The sequence below is a fragment of the Gekko japonicus genome, unplaced genomic scaffold, assembly GCF_001447785.1.
Source record: "Gekko japonicus isolate JY-2015 unplaced genomic scaffold, Gekko_japonicus_V1.1 scaffold557, whole genome shotgun sequence".
Taxonomy (NCBI): Eukaryota; Metazoa; Chordata; class Lepidosauria; order Squamata; family Gekkonidae; genus Gekko; species Gekko japonicus.
Window position 1 is genome coordinate 984,846 of NW_015175986.1, and position 24,536 is coordinate 1,009,381.

At 50.4% G+C, this 24,536-nt stretch overlaps 1 protein-coding gene across 1 annotated transcript in view; it reads left to right on the top strand.

Annotated features, from left to right (window-relative positions):
• Positions 1 to 24,536, top strand: part of PNPLA6 (patatin like phospholipase domain containing 6) — a 78,498-nt gene that overhangs the window by 13,021 nt on the left and 40,941 nt on the right. The window contains exons 10-19 of the mRNA XM_015426307.1: positions 1,868 to 1,951; positions 2,057 to 2,163; positions 2,442 to 2,633; positions 3,616 to 3,693; positions 6,523 to 6,728; positions 7,594 to 7,725; positions 8,094 to 8,217; positions 21,535 to 21,648; positions 22,556 to 22,631; positions 22,838 to 22,978. Of these exons, the coding sequence (XP_015281793.1) occupies positions 1,868 to 1,951; positions 2,057 to 2,163; positions 2,442 to 2,633; positions 3,616 to 3,693; positions 6,523 to 6,728; positions 7,594 to 7,725; positions 8,094 to 8,217; positions 21,535 to 21,648; positions 22,556 to 22,631; positions 22,838 to 22,978 (1,254 nt within the window). The remainder of the gene's footprint in view (positions 1 to 1,867; positions 1,952 to 2,056; positions 2,164 to 2,441; positions 2,634 to 3,615; positions 3,694 to 6,522; positions 6,729 to 7,593; positions 7,726 to 8,093; positions 8,218 to 21,534; positions 21,649 to 22,555; positions 22,632 to 22,837; positions 22,979 to 24,536) is intronic.

Sequence of the window (24,536 nt, forward strand, 5' to 3'; positions counted from 1 at the left end):
TGAAAAAATTGCATAAATGTGCCCCCCCCCCCAAAAAAAAAAACCTGTCACCAGCTGCCTCCTATAGATGGAAAAGGCATCTTCCTGTGATGTTAAGTCCCCGGCAGGAATGACACAGCCTTTCAGATTCCCTGGCCTCAAGCCGTGCAGAGCTTTAAAAGTCAAAACGAATTATTATTTATTCATTTTCTTTTTAAGAACATAAGAACATAAGAGATGCCAATGTTGGATCAGGCCAGTGGCCCATCCAGTCCAACACTCTGTATCACACAGTGGCCAGAAATACCAGGTGCCATCAGGAGGACCACCAGTGGGGCCAGGACATTAGAAGCCCTCCCACTGTTGACCCCCCCAAGCACCAAGAAGACACTTTATTGCAGTCACACACTGTCTCGACATTTTCAGTGAGTTATCTACTACAACTCCAAGATCTCTCTCTTGATCAGTCTCTGCCAGTTCAGACCCCATCAATGTGTATTTATATTTAGGATTTTTGGCTCCAATGTGCATCACCTTGCACTTGGCCACATTGAACCCCATTTGCCATGTTGACGCCCACTCGCCCATCCTTGACAGATCCCCTTGGAGTGCTTCACAATCCTCACTGGTTTTCACCACCCTGAACAACTTCGTATCATCTGCAAATTTAGCCACTTCACTGCTTACTCCCATCTCCAAATCATTAATGAACAAGTTAAAAAGCAGTGGACCAAGTACTGATCCCTGCGGTACCCCACTGCTTACCCCCCTCCACTGGGAGAACTGCCCATTTATACTCACTCTCTGTTTTCTATTAATTAGCCAGTTTTTGATCCATAAAAGGACTTGTCCTTTTATCCCATGATTTTTGAGCTTACTTAGGAGCCTTTGATGAGGAACTTTTATATACCACCCGTAGCCGAAGCTCTCTGGGTGCTTTACAACAAACTAAGCTTGGGAGTGGAGCCGTAGCCTGTGGAACTGCTGTCGCATGGGGGTGTGTGTGTGTCACGTGCTCTTGATGGCTGTGGCCCCAACGCGGAGTCTAGCGGCAGCTTTCAAACACTCTTCAAGGGTAGCCCCAAGTAGAGCATATTGCAGTAGTCCAGTCTAGGTGTCGCTAAGGTGTGGATCACTGTGGCTGGATCTGACTGACCCAGGGATGGAGGCAGCTGAGGCACCAGCGGAAGCTGGACAAAAGCACTCTGGACCAGCGCAGCCACCTGACCACTGTGTCAAGCAGCATTGCCGAGCTGCGAGCCTGGCTTGGTCTGCCTTTGTGCTAATCCAGGGAATGGAGGGTGTCTCTTGAGCATCTGGGCCGGAGGGCAGGTTTGGGAACAGGGGCTCCCTCTCTCCACCCCCGTGATCCACCCCGGAGGAGCCTGACATTTTTTCTTGCGTAAGCCTGAATGTGTGAACCTTTGCGTGACTGTTCGTCTGGAGGACTGGAGGGTGATTTCCCCCACCTCTGCTGCGTTACGGTGGCGACAGGTACCCCTGGGCCTGTGGTTCCCCCCGCAGGTGGTGCCTTTGAGTTCACCCCTTTCCTCCCTCCCTTCCCGGGGGTGGGGGGGAGGAGTCTGACGGTGTTGCCCTAAAAGGGGCACCGAAAAGCCGGGAGCCTTGGCTGCCTCTCAGTCCTGCTCTGCTTCCTCCTGACTCCTTTCCCCCACGCTCCTCTTTGACGCGAGGCTACACAGTCCTCTCAGCCCTGCACAAGTCCCTAATGGCAGCCGTAAGAACGTCATGCGGGTCACTGCCAGGCAGAGACCTCACCTGGGGGGGTGCTTCTGTGCCTCTTGGCCCATGCTGGGGGGAGGGGGGGGACGGGGACGGGAGCACGGGACTGAAGGGGCTGTGGTGGTGTCGCTGTGTGTTCCTCCAGGGGACCCCACGAAACCTGGTTTACTGGAACCACCTTCCGCCCCACCGTTGAGTCGCTGCATCTCTATGCCCGTCGACATTTCAGGTACGGCTCCCTCTTTGCATCTCCGCCCTTCCCGAGGGAGGGAGCGCCCGTGGCCTTGGGCGCTTTGGTGACCCTCGGGCAGCTGTCGTTTTCTTTTCCGCTCAGGGATCCAGAGGGCCCCTCGCTCTGACTTCGACATGGCCTACGAGCGCGGCCGCATCTCCGTGTCCCTCCAGGAGGACAGCACTGCCTCGCTAGCCAGCTTTGCCCGAGTAGGTGTCTGCTGTCTTGGGTCCTCTCCTGCTGCACCTGCAAGGGTGGCCTTGCTCACCTGGGGCTTCAGTGGGCCCTGCGCCTGCTGGACGTTTGTCTGTGGCTGTATTTGGGGGGGGGATGATAGGAAAGGTGCCTCGAGCGGACGGAAGCAGTTGCCATGCCGTTGCCACGTGCCTCCCGTGGTGGAAGTCTTCTCTGCCGCTCGCCATGTGTCCCTCCTCCTGCCTTCGGTGAGCTGACCCAGGCCTCTCCTCCTCCTCCTCCTCCTTGGCAGTCAGTCTCCCACGAGCCCCGGGAACGGAAGACGGTGACGGTCGAGGAGCAGCCCTCTGGGGTCTACCACTACAATTACTGTGAGGATGGCTCAGCCGGTGGCGACTGCCTCTTCGGGCCCTACCAGGGCCGCCAGACCAGCGCCATCTTCGAGGCGGCCAAGCGGGAGCTGGTCAAACTGATGAAGATCGAGGTAGGGACCCCCCTCCTGTGCTCCTCTGGGTGGGATTCCCGCCTGCAGCCAGGCCCCTCCCCCCCTCTCTCTGGCGCAGTGACGTTGGCGCTGGCCCTTCCCGTGTGGCCGGTTCAGGACAGGAGGAAGGGGAGCCAGGCCCCCGGGACACTCACAGCACTGCAGGGGCCGCTTGGGCCACACGGCGGGCCTCTCCTCCAGAGAGCAGGGAAGACTCAAGGCCAGAGTTTTTTAGAAGCGTCACAGTGAATTTTTCTTTACATAACACTAAGTTTCTTTTTAAAATAACCTGGTGTAAAATGACATCTGAGCCTGTAATATCTCAGAGCTGCATTTCTGACCCGTTGGTGCGAGGCTGTCTTGCGTTGTTGCTTCTTTTACGTCAGAGCACGGAAAGGACAGTGGGGGAGGACCTCTTCCTCCGCCATCAGGGTCATCCTCCCCAACCACTTTGTGGCAGGACGCCCTGGTCCCTTCAGGTGGCTCCGGGCAGAACGTCCAGAGACCGGTGTTTCCTTTCTCTTCTCCTTGATCGGACGGAACTGTGAGGGTGCCTGGAAAGGGGGGTTGGGCAGGGGCCCCCCCCCCGCGGCCTTTCCGGTTCATCTGAGGGGGGGGCGCTTGGCCCAGGCAGCCCTGCTGCTCTCTGAGCCCCCCCCCCGGGGGCTGCCTGGAAAGGAGCGGAGCAGGCGGCTGGCTGCTTGCCTGAGGAGGGCTGCCACCGCAGCAGCAGCGCACAGAGGGCGGTCGCTTGGGCAGCCCATGCCGGGCAGCCAGAAGACGGGCCCACGGCACTTTGTTGTGGGTCACATTTAAGACTCAGAACACTGTGGCTCTGTGTAGGCTGAGATACTCTTGTAACAGTCAGTCAGCACGCACTTTTATTAAGGCGCTATCTGAATGAAGCATGGGAAGGTGCGACGCCGACCAGCTTTTTCCAGCCCAGATGTGACCCGCGGCCGTCCGCCCGCTCTCCCCACAGGACTCCTCCTTGCTGAACCACCGGGTTTTGCTGCATCACGCCAAGGCCGGGACGGTGATTGCCCGCCAAGGGGACCAGGTAAGAACAGGGTGGATGGCGGACGGCAGCCTGCCCGAAACGGGAGGGCGTGGCAACGGCAGGCAGGCAGGCGGCTTCAGGGTTTTTGGTTTGCTTTTTTTTACAAAAACATGCTTTGTGATGAGAAGGCCGGGGAGAGAGACGGGTCAGTCTGTGGCAGCAAAATCAAGCAGAAGTCCAGTGTGGCACCTCCAAAGACTAACGGCATTTATTTGTTGTACGCAGTAGAACGGTGAGAGTGAGGATGTTGCCATCGGTTTAGCTGCAGAGTGCGAGGGGGACAGACCAGATGACCGGCAAGGTCCCCTCCGGCTCCCACACTCTGTGATTCTATCATCAAGACATTCAGCACTGCCTCTCTCCCTCGAGTCTGAATAAGGACCAGGTTTCCCCCACTCATGATAGTTGCTAATAGCTCAGCATGACTCACCCTTCATAGATACTAATTAGTTCAGCTGTATCCTTATGAAGTCTCTGTCCTGTTCTGATTGGAACAGTTTAATGTGTTTCACGTGGCAGCTTCCCCGATTAGATCTGATTTCATGTCAATCCTCCTGTGCCCGTCTGTCTCCTGTTGGGAGGGGTTTCTCTTTAACTCTAGGCCCTGTTTCAGACTGGTCTCTCTCAATATTTAATGTCTCTTTGAGGCTCAAGGTGGATTGCGTAGCCTAGGAGCAACGCAGTAAAGACCAGTAGAACACATACATACAGTGAGTCCAATGCAGTAAGATGGGGTTCTGCAATTCAAGGACAATGGACTAAAACCGTATAATAAATCCCATGAACTGGATTTCACAGGTAGAGAACGGTGATCCAATAAGCTTCAGTTCACATTAAGGAGAAAATGAGGTAAAGACGGTGGCTTGGATTCATCAGGCCCCAAACGGAAACTGTGTTAGCCCAGTTCTGCTTAGGCAACAACCTGTGGAAGACCTAGCTGTTTCCTGCCTGTCTCTTTTTAAAAAACATTACTTCAAAAGCTTAATCGCAAGTAATATGTAGCAAATATACCGAGTCCGTCATGTAAGAAGAGCCCTGCTGGCCCATGAAGTCCAGCGTTCTGTTCACACAGCGGCTGACCACCTCTGCCCCTCTAGGGAGCCCACACGCAGGAGGAGCATCCTCACCCCCCACCCCCACCCCGGTGCTCCCCAGCGGCTGACTTTAAAGAGGTGTCTCCTGCCTCTGGTCACTGGAGGGAGCCGAGGTGCCCATCACGGCTAGGAGCCTCGAGCAGCTCCACCCTCCGTGGATTTGCCCGCTCCCCCCCCCTTTTTTTTAAGTCTTCCAGGTTGAGGCCCATCCTCACATCCTGTGGCAGCGAGTTCCACAGCCTGCACTGTGCCCTGTGTGGAGAAGTACCTCCTTTTCTCTGTCCTGAATCTCCTGCCCTTCGGCACCCGTGGGAGACTGGGTGGTCCCTGGGACCCCCCCCACCTGCGAGGGGGGCCTATCCCTTCAAACAGTCACAAGGACATTAGAGCCTTTGACTGAGCGAGAGCCCCGCCTTGACCGCTCAGCCACACCGCTGCTGGAGAGCTGAGTGCTCCCTCACAACACTCGGGGGGGGGGAGTTGACAGGGGAAGAGGCCTCCGTCTCTGTGGCAGCACTGACCCCCGCGGGGGGCCCAGCTCTGTTTTTGAGTCCTCTTTCCCCAGGACTCTGAAGCTCCCCCGGGAGTCTTTGGTGAGGAACCTTGTTAAAGGCCTGTTTAGAAGTCCAGATATTTAGTGTCTACTGGGTCACCCTTATCCACATTTGTGAACTTACTCAAAGATCTCAAAAATTTTGGTGGAGCAGGATGTCCCTTTGTAGGAGAATTTCCCAGCAAACAATAGAAAAATCATTTTAAAAAAAATGGGAGGAATGAACAATAATACCATAATGAAGTCAGTAACCAAGGATGTTCTTTAGAGTACCTGTGACATGAAACTTCAAAGCAAGTGCAGTGTCTCTGTAACTCCTGTCTAAAACAGATGAAGGCATTCCCCGGAGCCTTGGCAATGGTAGAAGACAAGACAGATATTGGCCACATATGCAAAAGCAAAGAGCTGCCTTCGTGATGCGGATATTTACTTTGCCAGTGGGGGTAAATCTGGGTGGATTGAGATAGCCCCTGACTCACCTTAAATTCAATTCCGGCAGTTATAAACTTTGGATCAGAAATAAATTGGGGAAAGATTGTAACAGGAAACAGTCTTATCTAGTCAGGGGATCCATTTTGTTCTTTAAAGCAAAGTTTGGGAAATCCCTGTTTAACACATTTATTTTTATTTCTGTTATTTACCAAATTGGCCTCCTGTCTTTCTGCCCGCCTCAGGGCCACCAAGGTGACCCGCTTGCTTGTCAGGTGGCACAGAGGGGAGGGGCTGTTCGCCAGAGGCCCACGTGGAGGTCACAGGCAGCCTCATGCAGGGAGGGGCCGCCCTTCGGCTGTCTGGGCCCCCAGACCACAAAGGGCGTCACCGTTTAGAACCAGCACCTTAAACTGAATCGAGAAACAAGCGGGCAGCCGGTGCGATTGTTCCAGAATCCAAGAGTTACCTGGTGGAGACATCTGGCTCTCAGCAGGAGGCTTATCTGCTGCACTCTGCACTGCTTGAAGCTTCTGCGCTTGCTGTCTGAGTCCAGTCCCCTGTTGCAAGAGCTTCGTGCTCCGGAGGGAGGCTATCCGCTGCAGATCCACCGGCTCCCTGCTCGGCCCTCACGGTGCCGCTGCCTCCACTGCCCCCCCCCCACGGCCTGTCCTTGAGCCTCTTCCCTGGATGGGCCCCCTGAAGTCCCCCCTCTCTCTGCTTCCTTCCCTTCGCGCCGGCCCCTCCCGGCAGGACGTCAGCCTGCACTTTGTGCTGTGGGGCTGCCTGCACATCTACCAGCGGATGATCGACAAGGCTGAAGACGTGTGCCTCTTCCTGACCCAGCCGGGGGAGATGGTGGGCCAGCTGGCCGTGCTCACGGGGGAGCCGCTGATCTTCACCATCAAGGCTAACCGAGACTGCACTTTCCTCAAGATCTCCAAGTCCGACTTCTACGAGTGGGTAACAACACGCCTGCGGCGGCCGTTTCGTGCCCTCCCTCTGCCCCGCCTCCACTGACGGCGCCATCCTCCCGTGCTGCTCTTGGCAGGGGCCCGGGTCCTGGCCTGTCCCCTCAGTCCTGCCCTCCCGTGCAGAGGCTCCCTCGGGGGGCCTGTTTCGAGCCCTGCCCACGCAGAACAGCACTGCAGAAGGGAAGGAAGGACGGGGATGCAAGTCAGGGCTCCCCGGGTGCTAGCTAGCGAGAGAGTCCCACTCTCGTCTTTCCTCTCTCCTCTACCTTGCCAGCGAAGGCAGGGGGGAGACGACCAGAAGCCGGATCCCGTTCTGAGCGGCATGCTGGGTAATGTGGGCCTCAGGAAGCAGGAGAGGAGGAGGAGGAGGAGTTCCTTGAAGGGATCTCCTCCTCTCCTCAGCAGAAGGAGCTGAATGACCCATGCCGTGGCGACACACGTGGGGGGGGGCCCAGCTGCAGTGGGTGGCACAGTCGGTGCTGACCAGCGTCTCCTCCTCTGTCCCTGTCCCCAGGCCAGCTTATTGCAGGCGGACTCTAGTCTGGGAGAACCGGGTTTGATTCCCCACTCCTCCTCCACTCACAGCTGCCGGCATGACCTTGGGCAAGCCGTAGTTCTGATAATGAGCTGTCCTTGAAAAAGGGCAGTTTCTGTCAGAGCTCTCTCAGCCCCACCTACCTCACAGGGTGTCTGTTGTGGGGAGGGGAAGGGAAAGGAGTTTGTAAGCCGCTCTGAGACACCTCCTTCGGGTAGTGAAGGGCCATGGGGTACAAATCCAGTCTCCTCTTTTCTCTACGCTGCCACCAAACCACCTTGTGCTCTGCTGCTAACTTAACTCTGCCTCTTCCAGCATCATGCGTGAGCAGCCCAGCGTGGTCTTGAGTGTCGCTCACACTGTTGCCGCCCGCATGTCTCCCTTTGTGCGCCAGATGGACTTTGCCATTGACTGGATGGCCGTGGAAGCCGGACGGGCCCTCTACAGGTGAGAGAGAGAGCTGGGCTTTCAGCCCCTTTCCCGCCTCACGCCCGGGTTCCCTAGGTCCCTGGCCGGAGGGTGGGGCTTGGAGATGGTCCTCCACGTGGGGATCCGGGGCCCTTCCTGTTGCTTCGTTCACTGGTCTCTGTTGGACTTGGGAGTAGGGGGCTAGAGGCACAGACCCTCCGGGACAGAACCCCCAAAGTCGGGGGGGGGGCCTTAAGAGGACCCCGGGAGCTGATGATCTCCCCTCCACACGCGCCCACACACACACACGCACGTGGTGCCATGCCGTGACGCACGTGGGGGGGCCCAGCTGCAGTGGGTGGCACAGTCGGTGCTGACCAGCACCTCCTCCTCTGCCCCGTCCCCAGGCAAGGCGACAAGTCGGACTGCACCTACATTGTGCTGAACGGGCGCCTGCGCTCGGTGATCCAGAAGGGCAACGGCAAGAAGGAGCTGGTGGGGGAGTACGGGCGCGGGGACCTCATTGGCGTGGTGAGTGCCGGCAAGGGAAACCTCGCGCGTGCCCGGGGGGGGACCGCTGGCAGCTGCTTGCGGGGCCTCAGCTTCTGGTGTCTCACTGGCTTCATTTGCACTCCAGCTGTCTCGCTGAGTTTCAGGGTGGCTCTTTGTGTAAATACCGAGGGATTTTGCATCCAGCTGGTGGGGTTTGCTGTAAATGAGCTGGGGGGCCAACATGTGCTTTCACATTAAACCCCCTCGCCCCACTACCAGCATCACATTTGGATCAGTATCAGCTAAGAGACTAGCTACAAGTTCCTGATTAGTAGCAGGGCTCCATTTTTGAATGTACACTGAGATCCATCTGTCGTGAGCCTTATTGTATTTTCTACAATCAATGAAAAAGTGCCAAATTGTGTCCAAATCGCCTGAATTACAATTGCAAAGTCGTTCTGAAAATGGAGTCCCTAGAAATCTACCCGTTAGTTCCCCAAGGGCAAAGCATTTAATCTTGCCTTGGAAAACAATATTCTATATTTGGGGACCGTCAAAGATTTATAATAAGAGGGCAAAGATTCCAGGATTGGAAGACCTAAATAATACAAAGAACAGACCCTTCGAGCTCGGCAACTTGAACTCCATTTGTCCAAGTGTACATAAGAACATAAGAGAAGCCAATGTTGGATCAAGCCAATGGCCCATCCAGTCCACCACTCTGTCACACAGTGGCCAGAAATACCAGGTGCCATCAGGAGGTCCAGCAGTGGGGCCAGGACACTAGAAGCCCTCCCACTGTTGCTGCCCCCCCCAAGCACCAAGAATACAGAGCATCACTTGCCCCAGAGTCCCTATCTATACTTTGTAGGTAATAGCCACCGATGGACCTCTGCTCCATATGCTTATCTAATTCCCTCTTGAAGCCGTCCATGCTTATAGCCTTCCCCCAGGCCGGAGAATTGAGGCACCTCTTCGTTCTGATGGTTCTCCGTTTTGTGAGACCGACTGAGTGACGCTGATCGGGGCAAGCGTGGGAGATCCAGCGGCAGAAATGAAAGTTGAAAGCGAGGTCGAATTACCAATTATGAATGTGAGTCAGCTTTAAAGCGTTTTTCAAAGGGAAAAAGATAGCTCCCCACCCCACCTCACTGAATGGGAAAAAGGCGAGCAGGGGAGGGACGCCTCCCATGCGCATGAATTTTTGAGTGATTGAGGGGGGGGGAGCGGAAGAAAACGCGAAGGAAACTGCCTAGAAGTACTTACCAAAGTGAATCTAAGCGGTCAAGCGCACATTCAGAGACTTTAAAAAAAATTGCAAAAGTAAACAAGCGAAAAAGATGGCCGGGAAGAAGGACAGAGAAAAACTTTTGAAAGGGTCTGAGAGCCCGAAACCAGAAGCTACCAGCGAGGTGGCAAAGTCTATAGCGGAATATATGCACCCTCTGCTGGAGCAGCTGAATAACTTCAAGTAACAGATGTCTATAGTGACTCAAAATATTACTGCACAACAAACCCAGATAAACGATATGATACAAATAATGAAGCAAGATACTGAGAAGTTAAAGGAAATGGCTGCAACTACTCAGAAGGTGAAGAAAAAAGTGCAAAAACTGGAAAGGAAACAAATCTCCATGGAAGATCAACTGCTGCAAATGGAAAAGGCCAACATGATTCTTCGCTTCCAGGGCATGTCAGAGAACAGGGGGGAGAATCTTAAAGAAGTGATGACGGAATTACTAGCCCCAGTGACAGAAATGAAGGTGGAATCGCTGCTGAGCGAGATGGATGTGGTTTACACATCATATTCAGGCTATATAAAGAAAAATAATCTGCCTGGGGAAATTGTCGTAAGATTCTCGAAGAGGCATGTGAGGGATGCAATCCTGAAAGCGGTTCCTGGAATACCCCTGAAAGTGGGGGGAAATACCATCAGAACAGCTTTCATGAGTCACTGCTCACTTCTTCAGATACAGGTAGAATGTGACTCCATCTGTCCTATATATTGGAAAGTGGAGTGATTTCAGATGCCAAATGACATTAACAGGCAAATGACAATAGCAGGTGTGATTGCATTAGGTGTGATATACAGAGAGGTAGTAGGCGTGGAGAAATCAACATTGATAATGAGACAGGAAATCTAGGTCTCGATTCAGTCCAGGAGGATGCATTGTCTTGAGCTTTGTTATTAGTTGCAATTCAGGAGTCTCTCTTTCCAATCTCCCTTTGAAATTCCTTTGTAAGATAACTGCTACTTCTAGGTCAGCAGCTGAATGTCCTGGAAGGTTAAAACGTTCCCCCACTAATTTTTGAATGTTGTGGTTTCTGATATCAGACTTATGCCCATTATTTTTTTTGTTCAAGAGACTGGCCTGTTTGTCCAGTGTAGAGGGTGGAAGGGCATTGCTGACATGTGATGGCATAAATCACATTAGAGGATGAGCAGGAGAATTTGAGATGGTAAGGCTGATATTGCTGGGTGCACTGACGGTGTTGCTAGGATGTATGTGAGAGCAAAGTTGGCATCTTGGTTTGTTGCAGGCCTTGGTACCAGAGTCCATGTTACTGCTAAATAGTTTATCATTGTGGGTGAGAAGTTGTTTTGGGTTAGAAGGCTGTCTGTAAGCAAGAAAAGGTCGGTCCCTTCCAGTGCCTGTGTGAGGGAAGTGTCACTATCCAGCATGGTTTGTAGGTCATTAATAATGTGTTGAACTGGCTTGAGTTGTGAGCTGTAGGTGACCACCAGTGGTGTTCTCTCAAGCCCTTTAGCATAGGGCTTGGCTATACACAATGGATTGTTTGAGGTGGTTCAGGTGGTAGCTGGAGGCATGTAGGTATGCTTGCCAATCTGTCAGTTTCTGGTATAATGTGGTACTTATGTGTCCCCCATTTATCCCTACTGTGATGTCCAGGAAGTTTATTTCTTGTATAGAGTAATTCACAGTTGGTGGGTGGAAGTTGTGGAAAACCTGGTGAAATTCCTCAAGGGCTTCTTTGCCATGGGTTCAGACAATAAAAATGTCGTCAATGAATCTGAAGTAAAGGAGAGGGGCCAGTGGGTAGGAGTTCAGAAAACGGTGTTCTAGATCTGCCATGAAAATGTAGGCATACTGTAGAGCCGTGCAAGTGCATGACTGTGTCATCGATTTGGAGGTATAAGTTCTCATTCAACTTGAAGTTCATTGTGTATAGTCAAGGCCTACGCTATAGTCACATCTGCTCTGGCCCCTCAGACAGAGATACTCACTTGAAGGATCTGCAACAGGCTTTTGATCGGAAAAGCCAGAATGATACCCAGGGACAGCTTGCTACAAGAAAAGCCCAAAGAAAATGATGACAGAACACCACTGGTGGTCACCTACAGCTTATAACTCAACACATTATTAATGACCTACAACCCATGCTTGATAGTGACACTTCCCTCACACAGACACATGGAGCAAAGCATCTCTTACCCTTTATTACATTTTTGTCTGTTCAGTTGTGTGCCAGAGCTAGGTGGACAGGGCTGCTCACTCATATTGCTCTTTAGAAGCCATATAATGTACAGTTTCATCAATCTCTTCATCCCCTCTAGAGCAGGGGTGTCAAACTCATTTGTTATGGAGGGCCGGATTTGACATATATTGGACTTGGTTGGGCCAGGCCATGTGTGTCATAAAAACTTGATAACAAGATAGAAACTTGATAAAGGACACTAACACAAAGAGACATGCTGAAAACATTAGCATTCTTGCAATATTCTGTTTATTTAACAGTCTCTGATAAGTGACACTTCTTGATCTGAATTATTGCATCAAAATGTCTGGGCTTTAGCAATCTGGGAGGGGGAGGGGGAGGGGGAGGAGCCTCAGCCCAGTGCAGGGACCAGACGTTTGCCTATCTATCTCTCCTGAGTGATTGAGAGAGTCTGGGAAAGCAAGCTATGATGCAGCAGCAGCAGAAGAACTGGAGGAAGAAGCAGGAGACAGCCAGTACCTTGTGGGCCAGATAGATGTCCTCTGGGGGCCTGATCTGGCCCCTGGGCCACATGTTTGACACCCCTGCTCTAGAGTATATCCTCTGGAGTTAATATATATTTGTGTAACATTTTGTATGATTGGATCTGTGCATTACTTCAAGTCACCTGGTACTGCCCTCTGCACTTGTGTTGGGATTTCACCTCTTGGTTTTTTCAAAACCTGTAAAAGACTATGCTGGGCAACATTTCTCTATTCAATCTCTGAGAGTTTATCAAAGGCATTTCTAGAAAGGAAAATGGAAATGAATATTGCATTATTGCCAAAAGGCTTCTTGTTTTCCAGAATGAAGCAATATGGTAACTGTTGCTGATCTGGAAGCACAGTATATAGTATCTCAAGCAGATGACTGAAAGGTTCTTTGTTACTTCTCTTGACTTAATTATCTTGGGTTCATTGTAGATCATTCCATGGCAAACATTTTTGTGTGTTTGGCCTACAGACATCTCTGACTGAATAATCAATAAAATCTTTCCCCCCTCTTGATCTAGTCAAGCATAGGAGTGAAATTATTGAGTGGGAGACAAGGGTCACCTTCTCCAATATTTTAAGATAAATGGTGATTCTTTTACATTGTTCACTCAAGAATAAAAGACAGCTCAAGGTCTGCTAGAGTCCCTATTTCCAGAAATCCCTTATCTGACAAATATTTATTTAGCATAATCTCTGTGTATGTTTGGACTTCCATCTTCAATAGACTAAATACTTCTAAGATATTTCATCTTCTGTTAATGAAATGCCTGCTGGTAAATAAGAAAAAAAATCAAAGTTGTTACCACAGTTTAGTTTTGTTCCCAAAGCATGTTACTTCTTCCCTACTTCTAGCAGTTAGGAAGATATTTGGGTGGTATATAAATCTTTGAAGCCAGTTGCTGTCTTTCCAGAGACCTGCTTGATTATTGATTACTATTTACAAGAGATATGGGGAATACCTTTTAGTCTTGGTGTATCATGTTAGCATTATTAATATTTTATAGAAAGTGGAAAGAGACATTTAAAATTTGAAGAAACATTTAGTTAATGTAGGCCTTTTCATTTGCTTTATAGATATATAAATTGTCAAAGTTTCTTTCACCTATGAAAGTGGTCTTAGTGCTTGGTCTAACATTTTAAAGATTCAGTGCTCTCCTCATTGTACTATAACTTTCCTGTGAACTCTTTTGTTTATTTATATTTATTTATTTATGCTTTCAGCTTGTATCCCGCTCGAACCCCCAAGGGGTCTCTGAGCGGCTTACAGTTACTCTTTATCCCTATCTATGGCCACATATAGTCAGGGTGCCCTACCGGCACCCAGTGGAGGGACTTGCTGTTCTTCTCTCTCGGTTCGGCTTCTTGTCGGCTCGGCTTTCGGTTTTCCCGGCTCCTCTACTTCTCCTTCTCGTGGTCTTTGGCGTCGGCTGTGATCGGCGGGCCTATCCGGCGCGCGGTTCACGTCAGCGCAGCTCCGGCTCTGTCCATTTGGCTCCGCCGTGCCTGTGCCTCTACGTTCTTTGCGTCTCCTTGCTCCGCCTTCCACCAACGTCCGATCCACCGCTGGTGTTGTGCCTAGTCGCCATTTCGCCACTCGCCGCCAATGCTCCATCAGCCCCCACAACGGGGAAGGGTGCCCGTTAACAGGATCAAACTAAACAAAATCTTTTAAAAGGGTAAATATCTGCCTCTTAGGTGCCTAATTTGGACCATGACTTCAGTGCATCCTTCTTCTATATTCCCTAATAAAAATTGTCAGCCCATGTTTCTGCTAATCAACATATCTTCTTCGTGGTCTCTGTGCATCACACCCTTGGGATACTCTGCGCCTGCGCTGACCTTCTCGGTACCGATAGCTAGCAAAAGGGATTTTCGCGCCTCTCCCAGGTCACGCGCCGGCTCCACTGCGCATGACCAAGGAGGGGCACGCAGATCCCGCCAGTTCTCTTCTGACCGCCGCGCTGGTAGGACGCCTTCTGCCTCGGTCTGCTAAGTACCAAACTTTTTTTGCTAAACTTACGTTTAGTTAGTTTCTTTTTCTTTATTTTTGTAGTTAGCATTTTTCTTTCGGTGTTTGTTCTTTATTTACGTTCCCCTCCCGCTGGCCTATGGCCCCGCGGTGGGGTTGTTTCAAACGGTGTAGGACTTGCGGCCTTAAAATATCCCCCACCGACGGGCACTCGCTTTGCCTCGTTTGTTTAGGGGAGTCGCACTGTGTCTCTAAGTGCAGACATTGCCGAAAGTTTTCGAACCAGACGAGAAAAAACAGGGCAGCTCGTCTACACTTGGCCCTGATGGAGAAGGCACTATCTCCACAGTCCTCTTCACCGTTGGACACGTCCGGGCACGCCTCGATGTCCACCTTGGCTGCGGACACTTGTCCTCCCGTTCCGGGATCATCGACGTCGACGGTCGCAATCGATGCTTCGGCACCGAAACGATCGACGCCGATAAAGGACCACCCCGTACCTTCCAAGATCCGGAAGCAGGGCAAAGACTCACAGCAGTCGAAGAAACCTAAAACGGACAAACCCAAAGTCCATAAGGTTTCGGCTAGTCAGGGTCGAGATCCCACGCAAGAACCTCACCCGATCGGTTCGGATCTCGACATCGACCTTACTCAACAGACAAATCAGTCGCAATCTGATATGTCGAGCCGTCAATCCTCTCATGCCTCCCCAGAACGTGGAGTCGAGGATCGGCACCGACCAACTTCTCCTCCCCTGACTTGGGATGAGAGGCAATGGCATTATTTGTACGGGAATCGATACCCATACCCTTGGGCACTCCCGATACCACCCCCACCTGAATGGGATCGTCAGTCGGTGTCATCCCGCATTTCGCGCTTTCAAGATCGACCATCGGTATCGAAGCAGTCGATACCGACGCATCCACCAGACCCGGTTGTGCCCCCGATTAACACACCGGCACCGTCTCAACCTGAATTACTCGAATCATCTCCAGAACCATCCAATGTATCCTCCGATTCAGATGGCTTTTCTGAACATATCGAGGATGTAGATGCACAGCCCACCTCGCAAGATGTGGAAGCGGATTTACCTATTTCTCCATCAGAGGATGTTAAGTCTTATGGAGATTTTATTCAACGCATGGCATTAGATCTATCTATGACTCCTACTCTCGTTGCCAGTTTTGTGGATGATAACGTTTTTGACATTATGCACTCTAACACTTCGCCCTCCGTGGCTCTACCAATGACAAAAGTTCTCTTGCAAACTACCAAGGACTTTTGGACTCGTCCAGCCTCCATTAATGTCTCTAATAAGCGTCTGGATCACATGTACAAGGTCCAGGAATCAGGGGCTGAGTTTTTATACACACATCCTAAGCCCAATTCTTTGGTCGTTTCCTCGTCCACGAAAGGAAAAGCGAGCCACTCTACTCCATCAGACAAAGAAGGAAAAAAGTTGGATTCGGTTGGTAGAAAATTCTACACTGTCGGTGCAATGGGCATTAAAACGGCGAACTATGCCGCCTGCATGGGCCGTTATCAATTCAATTTATGGAAGCGTTTGAATGATTTCCTCCCGCACGTGCCCAAAGAGTGCCAACCTCAGATTAAAAGGATTCAGAATGAAGGGATGGTCTTGGCTAGACACCAAATTAGTGCTGCCAAGCATTCCCTGGAATCCGCTAGTAAGACTCTAGCAACCTCTGTAGCGTTACGCAGACATGCCTGGCTCCGCTCTTCATCATTGCCATATGACACCAGATCCTCGGTGGAAGACCTTCCCTTTGAAGGTTCTGGATTGTTTAGCTCCACCACTGACACGGTTCTGCAGGAAATGGATAAGAGTATCAAGACGTCCAAGAGTTTGGGGATCTCCCCCACGACCAAATACTCGAAATCCAAGCAGTGGCCTAGGCAACCTTGGTCGACCAGGCAACCGTACAACAAATCACCTACGGATCAATGGCAAAGACCTCCCTCCTCTCAGTCACGGTCTTTTCCCCCGAAAAATAAGGGACAATCGTCCGGTGCCTATAAGTCGAAATTCCCTAAGAATCCCAAACAGGGACTTTGACTTCAACCTTACTGCTCAGACTCGCCTTGCACCCTTCCTGCACGCATGGCTCGCCATTTCTACGGACAAATGGGTGCACTCTATAATAAGAGATGGCTATCTCATAGAGTTTTCTCTGACTCCCAAAATCTCCCGTTTTATCAGAACCCCGGCGTCTCCTGCCCTGCTACAGGAGGTACAATCGCTGACACAAAAAAACGCTATAGAGAAAGTCCCGATGGCGGATTGTTGCCGCGGGATTTATTCCAAATATTTCACGGTCCCCAAGAAGGACGGAGGACTTCGTCCAATCATGGACCTCCGTTTTCTCAATCGGTTCATCATTTACAGAAAGTTTCGCATGACCACGTTGCAAAGCATTTTACCACTCCTGTCTCCAGGGACTTGGATGGTCACTTTAGATCTCAAAGACGCTTATTTTCACGTCTCCATCCATCCTCGTCACAGAAAGTTCCTCAGATTCGCAGTCGGGGAGGACCATTACCAATTCAAAGCCCTTCCATTCGGGCTCTCTACCGCCCCCAGGGTTTTTACGAAGGTAATGGTGGTTGTCGTCGCTCATCTTCGCCTTCAGGGCATTCAGATCTTTCTGTATATAGACGACTGGTTGATGGTGGCAGATTCAAGAGAATGTCTCCTTCGGCACATTACCATCACATTGTCGGTCCTATCCTCCCTCGGAATTCTGGTGAACTTACAGAAATCCATGCTGCTACCTGCAACTCGAGTGCAGTTCATAGGAGCTATTATAGACTCCCTAGCCTCTCGGGCGTACCTTCCTCGCCAAAGAGCAGATACCATTCGTCTGGAAATTCAACGGTTGCTTCAGTCCAAAGTGACATCAGCGGTTCGCATTCAGCGGATCTTGGGTCTCATGGCAGCCACCACTTCTGTGATCGAGTGTGCACGCCTCCGCATGCGCCCGTTACAGCTTTGGTTTCTGAAGAAATTTCGCCCTTCCATTCACCCTCCAAGTCTGCAATTGATAGTGCCTCCTCAGATCCTAATCTCCCTGCAGTGGTGGCTTATAGATGCCAACCTGTTGGCCGGTGCACCATTCCAACTAGCTATTCCTGCAATATCGATCACCACGGATGCTTCCCTGTGGGGTTGGGGTGCTCATACAGACAACGTTTGTGTAGGTGCTCCGTGGCAGCCCCTGTGGAAGCGTTATCACATCAACTATCTGGAACTGCTGGCCGTACAATTTGCCCTCCGATCCTTACACAGACAGGTTGTAGGGAAGGCTGTGTTGATATTCACAGACAATACAACGGCGATGGCCTATATCAATCACCAGGGCGGAACTGTGTCCAGGTCCCTTTGCAGACTAGCTATGGACATATGGGAAGAGTGCCTTCATTGGAATATCACCCCCCAAGCTGCTCATTTACCGGGAACTCTGAACCAGCAAGCGGACTTCCTGAGCAGAGGGGGAGCATCGGACCACGAATGGGAGTTGAACTCAAAGTATCTCTTCCCCCTCTTTCAGCGTCTGGGGCACCCACGCATCGATGCGTTTGCAACCAGATTCAACACGAAGTGCCCAATGTTCTGCTCCAGAGCGGGTCTGGACCCTCTGTCGATGGGGGACGGTTTGTTGATGTCGTGGGCTCACGATTTCCTGTACCTGTTTCCTCCGATTCCGCTGCTTCCCCGGGTGCTTGTGAAAATTCAACGCGACAAGCCCCATTGTCTCCTAGTAGCTCCATGGTGGCCTCGTCAGGCCTGGTTTCCGACACTGTTGCGATTGGCAAAGGGATCCTTTGTCCACCTACCAAGGGAATTGGATCTCCTACAGGCCCAGGAGGGCCAGGTCCTTCACTACGATCCTCTGAGCCTCAAGTTGACTCTGTGGGAAATACGTTTTCCGTGATGGATGCCCGTATCAATGATGTCTTGTTGAACTGTCGTCAATTGTCTACTAGAACTTCCTATGCTAGGAAGTGGGATTTATTCCTGCAGTACCTGAGTTCCTCTAATTTATCCCCTCCACCAGTGGATTTGAGGTCTGTTTTTGCGTTCATTTTGTCCAGAATGGATTTGGGGCTCAGTTTTTCTTCAGTTAAGGTGTATTTAGCTGCGGTGTCAGCTTTTCATCCATCTATTGATGGGTTTTCAGTTTTCTCGCATCCTCAGACGAAACAGTTTTGTAAAGGTCTTATTCGCCTGTACCCTCCTCGTCGTCTTCCGACTCCGGCCTGGGATTTGGCTTTAGTTTTGCGTTTTTTGATGGGTAAACCCTTTGAACCGTTGGCCACGTGTTCTCTGAAGTTGTTATCGCTCAAAACTGCGTTTTTGGTGGCCATTACTTCTGCTCGTCGAGTCAGCGAGTTGTCTGCTCTAAGGTGTGATCCACCATATTTGAGTTTTTCCCCACATGGAGTATCGTTGTTTTTGGATATCTCCTTTCTGCCAAAAGTCGTTTCGGAATTTCATTTACGCTCAGATATAGTTCTGCCATCGTTTTTCCCGTCTCCCGTTAATGAAGAGGAACGGAAATTGCACTCTCTGGATGTTAAGAGAGCGTTGCTATTTTATTTGGGCAGAACTAAGTCTTTTCGCCAGTCTCCAGCTTTGTTTGTTGCTCACAGTATGCCCGCACAAGGCAAGAAGATCTTTTCCCAGACTCTGTCTAGATGGATCGTGGAAGTGATCAAACTGTGTTACGCTTTGGCTAAGAAACCTCTTCCAGGTCAGCTTCGCGCCCATTCTACGAGGGCGGTAGCAACTTCCACAGCTTTCCTGCGAGGTATGCCGTTGGAGGACATCTGCAACGCTGCGACTTGGGCTACTCCGCTCACCTTCGTGAAGCATTATGCCCTTGATGTCCGGTCTACTCGTCGTGTGGCGTTGGGTCGGTCTATTTTGCAGACGGCGCAGGTGTAGGGCCTCGGCCCCTCCTCCAGGTAAGAGTTATTGCTTGCTATTCTCCCAAGGGTGTGATGCACAGAGACCACGAAGAAGATAGACAGGTTGCTTACCTGTAACTGGTGATCTTCGAGTGGTCATCTGTGCATTCACACCACCCGCCCTCCTTCCCCTCTGCTCTCGGCCCTTCATCTTGTTTCTTTGAAGGCTGATGGACGGCGGTCAGAAGGAACTGGCGGGATCTGCGTGCCCCTCCTTGGTCATGCGCAGTGGAGCCGGCGTGTGACCTGGGAGAGGCGCGAAAATCCCTTTTGCTAGCTACCGGTACCGAGAAGGTTCAGCGCAGGCGCAGTATATCCCAAGGGTGTGAATGCACAGATGACCACTCGAAGATCACCAGTTACAGGTAAGCAACCTGTCTTTATTTATTTATTTATTTATTAAACTTATATCCCGCCCTACCCCCGTAGGGCTCAGGGCGGCTAACAGGCAAAAATTATCTACTAAAATAGCTCCAAAGTCCGCTCAAAACTTTTTTGGCCCAAGAAATAGTAAAGTGGAGCAGGAAAAATTAGGCGCAGAGCCATCTAAAATGGCCGCCGACCCGTCCATATCTGAATCACTGGAAACCTCCTCTGACAGGCAAGACTTCCCTCTCTTATTAGAAAGAATGGAAAGAAGACTTACATCCAGCCGGTTCGCGAACAATTAACTGATATTCAAACCGCATTGGTTAAAACCTCAAAGACAGCCGAGTTGGCCCTTAACATGAGCATGCTATTAAAGAAGAACCCTGCTGGGACTTCCGGTACGGCGCTTCGATGAGCGGGTGGGCATTTTCCTCGCTCCGTCCCGCTCGACCCACCAGTGCTCTTTTTTGAGTCTCCCAGTATTGGGAGAGCTCGACCGGCACTCTCTGACAGAGTGCTGGAGCAGAGGGCTTCGTTGCTGGCCCCTCCTGCGATTTGGCAAAGCGGGGGGGTGACCAGTAATGCCCCAAAGCGGGAGCTTGGGAGGGGAAGAACATGGCTGCCATGTTCTTCCTAGACGCGGCCATCCGGCTTTTAATCTGTTTAGTTTGTCTTTTTGAGAGGAAATGATACATCTCATTGGAAAATATTTTTTGCGCACTCACGGAACGAGCGGAGAGGACTATTATATGCCCTGTGTTTTTTACCTGCTATATGTGGAAAAAAACGGCTGAAAAATCGGTTTGGGAGCTGAGAGAGACGAGATGTGGTGAAGGGGTAAGAAGAAAACATCAGTACCTTTTCAGAATTATACTGGATTATATTTGATTTTTGCGGAACAGTAAGATATGCTGGAAGAGATGGAAGTGGTTGATATGAAAGAGGGAATAGACGGAGACACAAAACTTTGTGATATCACGTGGGAACAATGGGAACAGTTCCAAAAAACTATGGTGAGAGAAATGAAACAAATATTTAAACTGGCTTGTGAGAGCTTTTTGAAAAATCCCCAGAATGAATTGCTAGAAGTGAAGGAAGAGAAAGAAATAATAAAGGAAATGAAAGTGCAGGAACAAGAACAGAAGAAAGAACTATATGTAGCTCAGTCTGTACTTATAAAGGAAGAGGTCCAGGAGGGAGACACCTCTAAAGGTGCATTGGAAAGACAAGGAAAATTGGAACCAGGACTAACAAATAAAAGTCTGCGGAACCCATTTAAGAGAAAAAAGAAGAAGCAAATCAGAGGGGGAAAATCAAAGAAAGGTCTGAAGAAATATAAAGTCCCCAAGCAATTAAATGTGAGGGTGTGTGGAAGAGATAAGTTGGAAAAGAAAGTCCAGGAGTACAAAGACCAACAACATGTAGAAGAGGATGCAAAAAATCAAGGTAAAAAGGAACTGGAGTATAGTATTGCTGCAAGGATTGAGTTGGTGAATTAAAAATTTGTTGCCTATTCTTTTCTGTCTTCTCTCTAATCTGATGCTGGGAACGTTAAAGAATGAGTGCATTGAATTATGTTGTGTTTGTATGATAGGGAATTTGTTGTGGGTTTCTATAAGAATAAAGTTTATGTATTTATAGTTGGACTTGAATAATAGCATCATAAATAAATTGGTAATGGTAATCTTTGCTGTCAATGGTAGTAATATAGGTAATCTAGTGAGGAAGTTATACTGTTGCTGGGAATGTTAAAAGATGGTAGCACTGGAATTAATTAAGGGTGGGGTGATCTCTCTGTTTTTTCTTTATCCTGGTGCTGGGAACTCTAAAGGATGAGTGTATTGAATTATCTTGAGGTTGTGTGATAGGGAACTTGTATATGGGCTTTTGTACGAATGAAGTTTCGCATTTAGATTTTGGCTTTGAAAAATTGCATCATTGTTGTATGTGGGTTTTTGTAAGAATGAAGTATTTGCATTTATAGTTTGGTTTTGAATAATTGAATAATTGCATAACTGCCCCTTCTTGTGCTTTCAGGTGGAAGCCTTGACCCGCCAAGCCCGAGCCACCACGGTCCATGCTGTGCGGGACACAGAGCTGGCCAAGCTGCCGGAAGGGACCCTCAATAACATCAAGCGGCGGTACCCTCAGGTGGGCGGTCAGGAATCCTCTGCTTTCAGACATTACCAGACTTCCGCATTTCAGACAGCAGAGGTGTTCTGAGGCAGAAGCCACATTCACAGGCATAAACGTCTTCGCAGAGAGAGAGAGAGAGAGAGAGAGAGAGAGAGAGAGAGAGAGAGATTTCGCAGAGAGAGAGAGAGAGAGAGAGAGAGAGAGAGAGAGATAGATAGAGAGAGAGAGAGAGAGAGAGAGACTGTAATGGTAAACAGCAGCAGCTCAAAAGAGACTAGAGAGCCTAGTATGTACTTAAGGGGCATCACACTACTGGGAACAGACGGACTAAATCTGTGAGGAAAGGAGAGGTTTCCATTCCCTACAAGGCATGCCTTGCAATTGTGTGTTGTTTTTTTGAAGAATGCATGCAGTCAAATGTTCTTTTGACTTAAAACTGGTTCATCAAAAGCCTGCTTTTTAGTGCCAGTGCTTTTTATGATCAAACGAGAATAGCAAAGACAAGATGCTCCCCGGTGACCTAAGCCCCCTCCTGCACGTCTTCTGCGCAAGGCGGCAGCTGGAGCACTTGCTCGCTAGCAGGATGCCTCCTCCCCACTGGGCTGCCTCGTCAGTGGGTCTTCAGGTCTGCAATGAGGGGGTGAAGATGTCATTCGGTGGGCACGATGTCGGGAGAAGCTGAGGGGGAATTAGCTGGAGGGCTCTTCTGCCGGGAGGAGCCGTGAAGTCCTGCCCAGGCTGGCCCCGCCCCTCCCCTGGCCCCTCCCCCCCCGTGTGGCTGCGAGAGGGAGCAGCCCGCAACACATGCTGAGAACGGACAGCTGCTCTTGGGCTTCCTTGTGCGGCCGGGCTGGGTCGACCACAGATTCGGGTCTCTTCCCTCGTGCCCTTTGGCTCTAAAGCCTGCTTATCCTTTACCCAGGTGGTGACCCGTCTCATCCATCTACTGAGCCAGAAGATCCTGGGGAATTTGCAGCAGTTGCGTGGCCCTTTCCGAGGTGGGCGTCTTGACCTTGAGGCTTACCTCCTCCTCCTCCTCCTCCTCTTCCCGCTGTCTGCCGCAGAAGGCGCGCCTCAGGCGTATAGTGTCCCCGTGGGGGGGGGGGGCGCTCCGCTGCAGGGCCCACTGTGCCCTTGCCCAGCGCCTGCAAGGCCTTGGACTTCAGAGGCGATCAGAGTGTTTGTGTGTGTGTATCTCTTGCAGGGCCCGGTCTCAGCGTGGCCTCCAGCTCAGAGCTGACCAACCCGGCCAGCAACCTGTCTACCGTGGCCGTCCTGCCAGTGTGTGACGATTTGCCCATGGCAGCCTTCACCCTGGAGCTCAAACATGCCTTGAACGCCATTGGTGAGCTCTGCTACTGATTGGATGCTTGTTCTTGGTATAAAGAAGTTGTTAAAAATATCTGCTGTTCATTCAGTTAGGGACATGCTGTTGAAAACAGAAGAGGAAAAATAACACTGAAAGAGAACAAGAAAGGAGTACATTATCATCACAAAATTAAAAAATTAGCAACAAATACAAGAAAAAATAGATAACACATAGAAGGATTAATTCAACACTAAAGCCCCTCATATTGGTTCCATAAAGTATAAAAAAATAGCATTTTCAATATAGACTAACTATATAGTTCAGAAACACTGTATGCCAACAGCACATAATTTTAATGGGTACCAGGTGATAATTTATACCTGGATTAGACCAGAGAACAAAGCAGAAGTGAAATGGCGCCTTAAAGACCAAAAAACCCCCCCAAAAACCATATTCATTGTAGAAAGGCAAACGTGGCAGGAGGGGAAGGAGGAGTTTAGCCAAAAGAGGCCTGGCAATGTGGCCAGGGATTTGAGCTGTTTTAGACGAACCGCATAACTAATGATTACAGAATTCCGAGATCTCTTTCTGTGCAGTGAAGAGAAAAGTGTAGTATAAGAGCAAGGCTTGAGTCCAGAAGCATCTTCAGGACCAACAGGATGGCCAGGGTATAAAGCTGCTTTTCTGTGAGGTCCCACAGAGGTGTCTCAAGGAGCGACGGCCGTGGCCCACGCAAGCCCTCCGCGTTAGACTCTCCGGTGGCTCCTGCACGCCTGCTCTTTTTCTGCTGCTACAGAAAGGCTAACATGGCTACCCATCCTGATCTGTCAGTAAGAGGTCATGGGTGATGACAACAGGTTGATAGCAGTCGTAAGGAGCAAGGAAACCACTCATGGATTAAGCCAGGAGGAGAGGAAGCTTTTAATTTCTTGGTGCTTGGATTCAGCACTTTGAAGGGCTTTTTTGGGGTGAGAGGGTAGGAGCAGTAGATGCCCAGGAAGATTAAAAGGTTCTCCCCGCTGGTTTCTGAATATTGTGATTTCTTATGAGGAGGAACAGATGTACCCCTGATTCTCTCATGTGGGGACTGACACATTGTTCAATAGAAGGGCATGGTTGGCACAAGAGCCAAACTGAGAGCCAGTTTGGTGTAGTGGTTAAGTGTGCGGACTCTAATCTGGGAGAACTGGGTTTGATTCCCCACTCCTCCACTTGCCCCTGCTGATGTGACCTTGGGTCAGTCACAAGCTCTGGCACAGTGGTCCTTGAAAAAGAGCAGTGTGTGTCAGAGCTCTCTCAGCCCCACCCACCTCACAGGGTGTCTGTCGTGGGGAGGGGAAGGGGAAGGAGTTTGTAAGCCGCTCTGAGACTCCCTTGGGTAGTGAAGGGCGGGGTATAAATCCAATCTCCTCCTCCTCCTCCTCCTCCTCCAAGATGGCGTGCGATGTGCTGTCCAAGCAGATGAACCCAAGGGGGTGTAGCTGACGTCATTGGGTCCTGAAACAGATTACAGAAAAAGCATAACATCCTGTACAGAGCCTGTTCAGAAAGCTATCTGGGGGGGGGGGGGGGGCAACCACTACTTAGATACCCC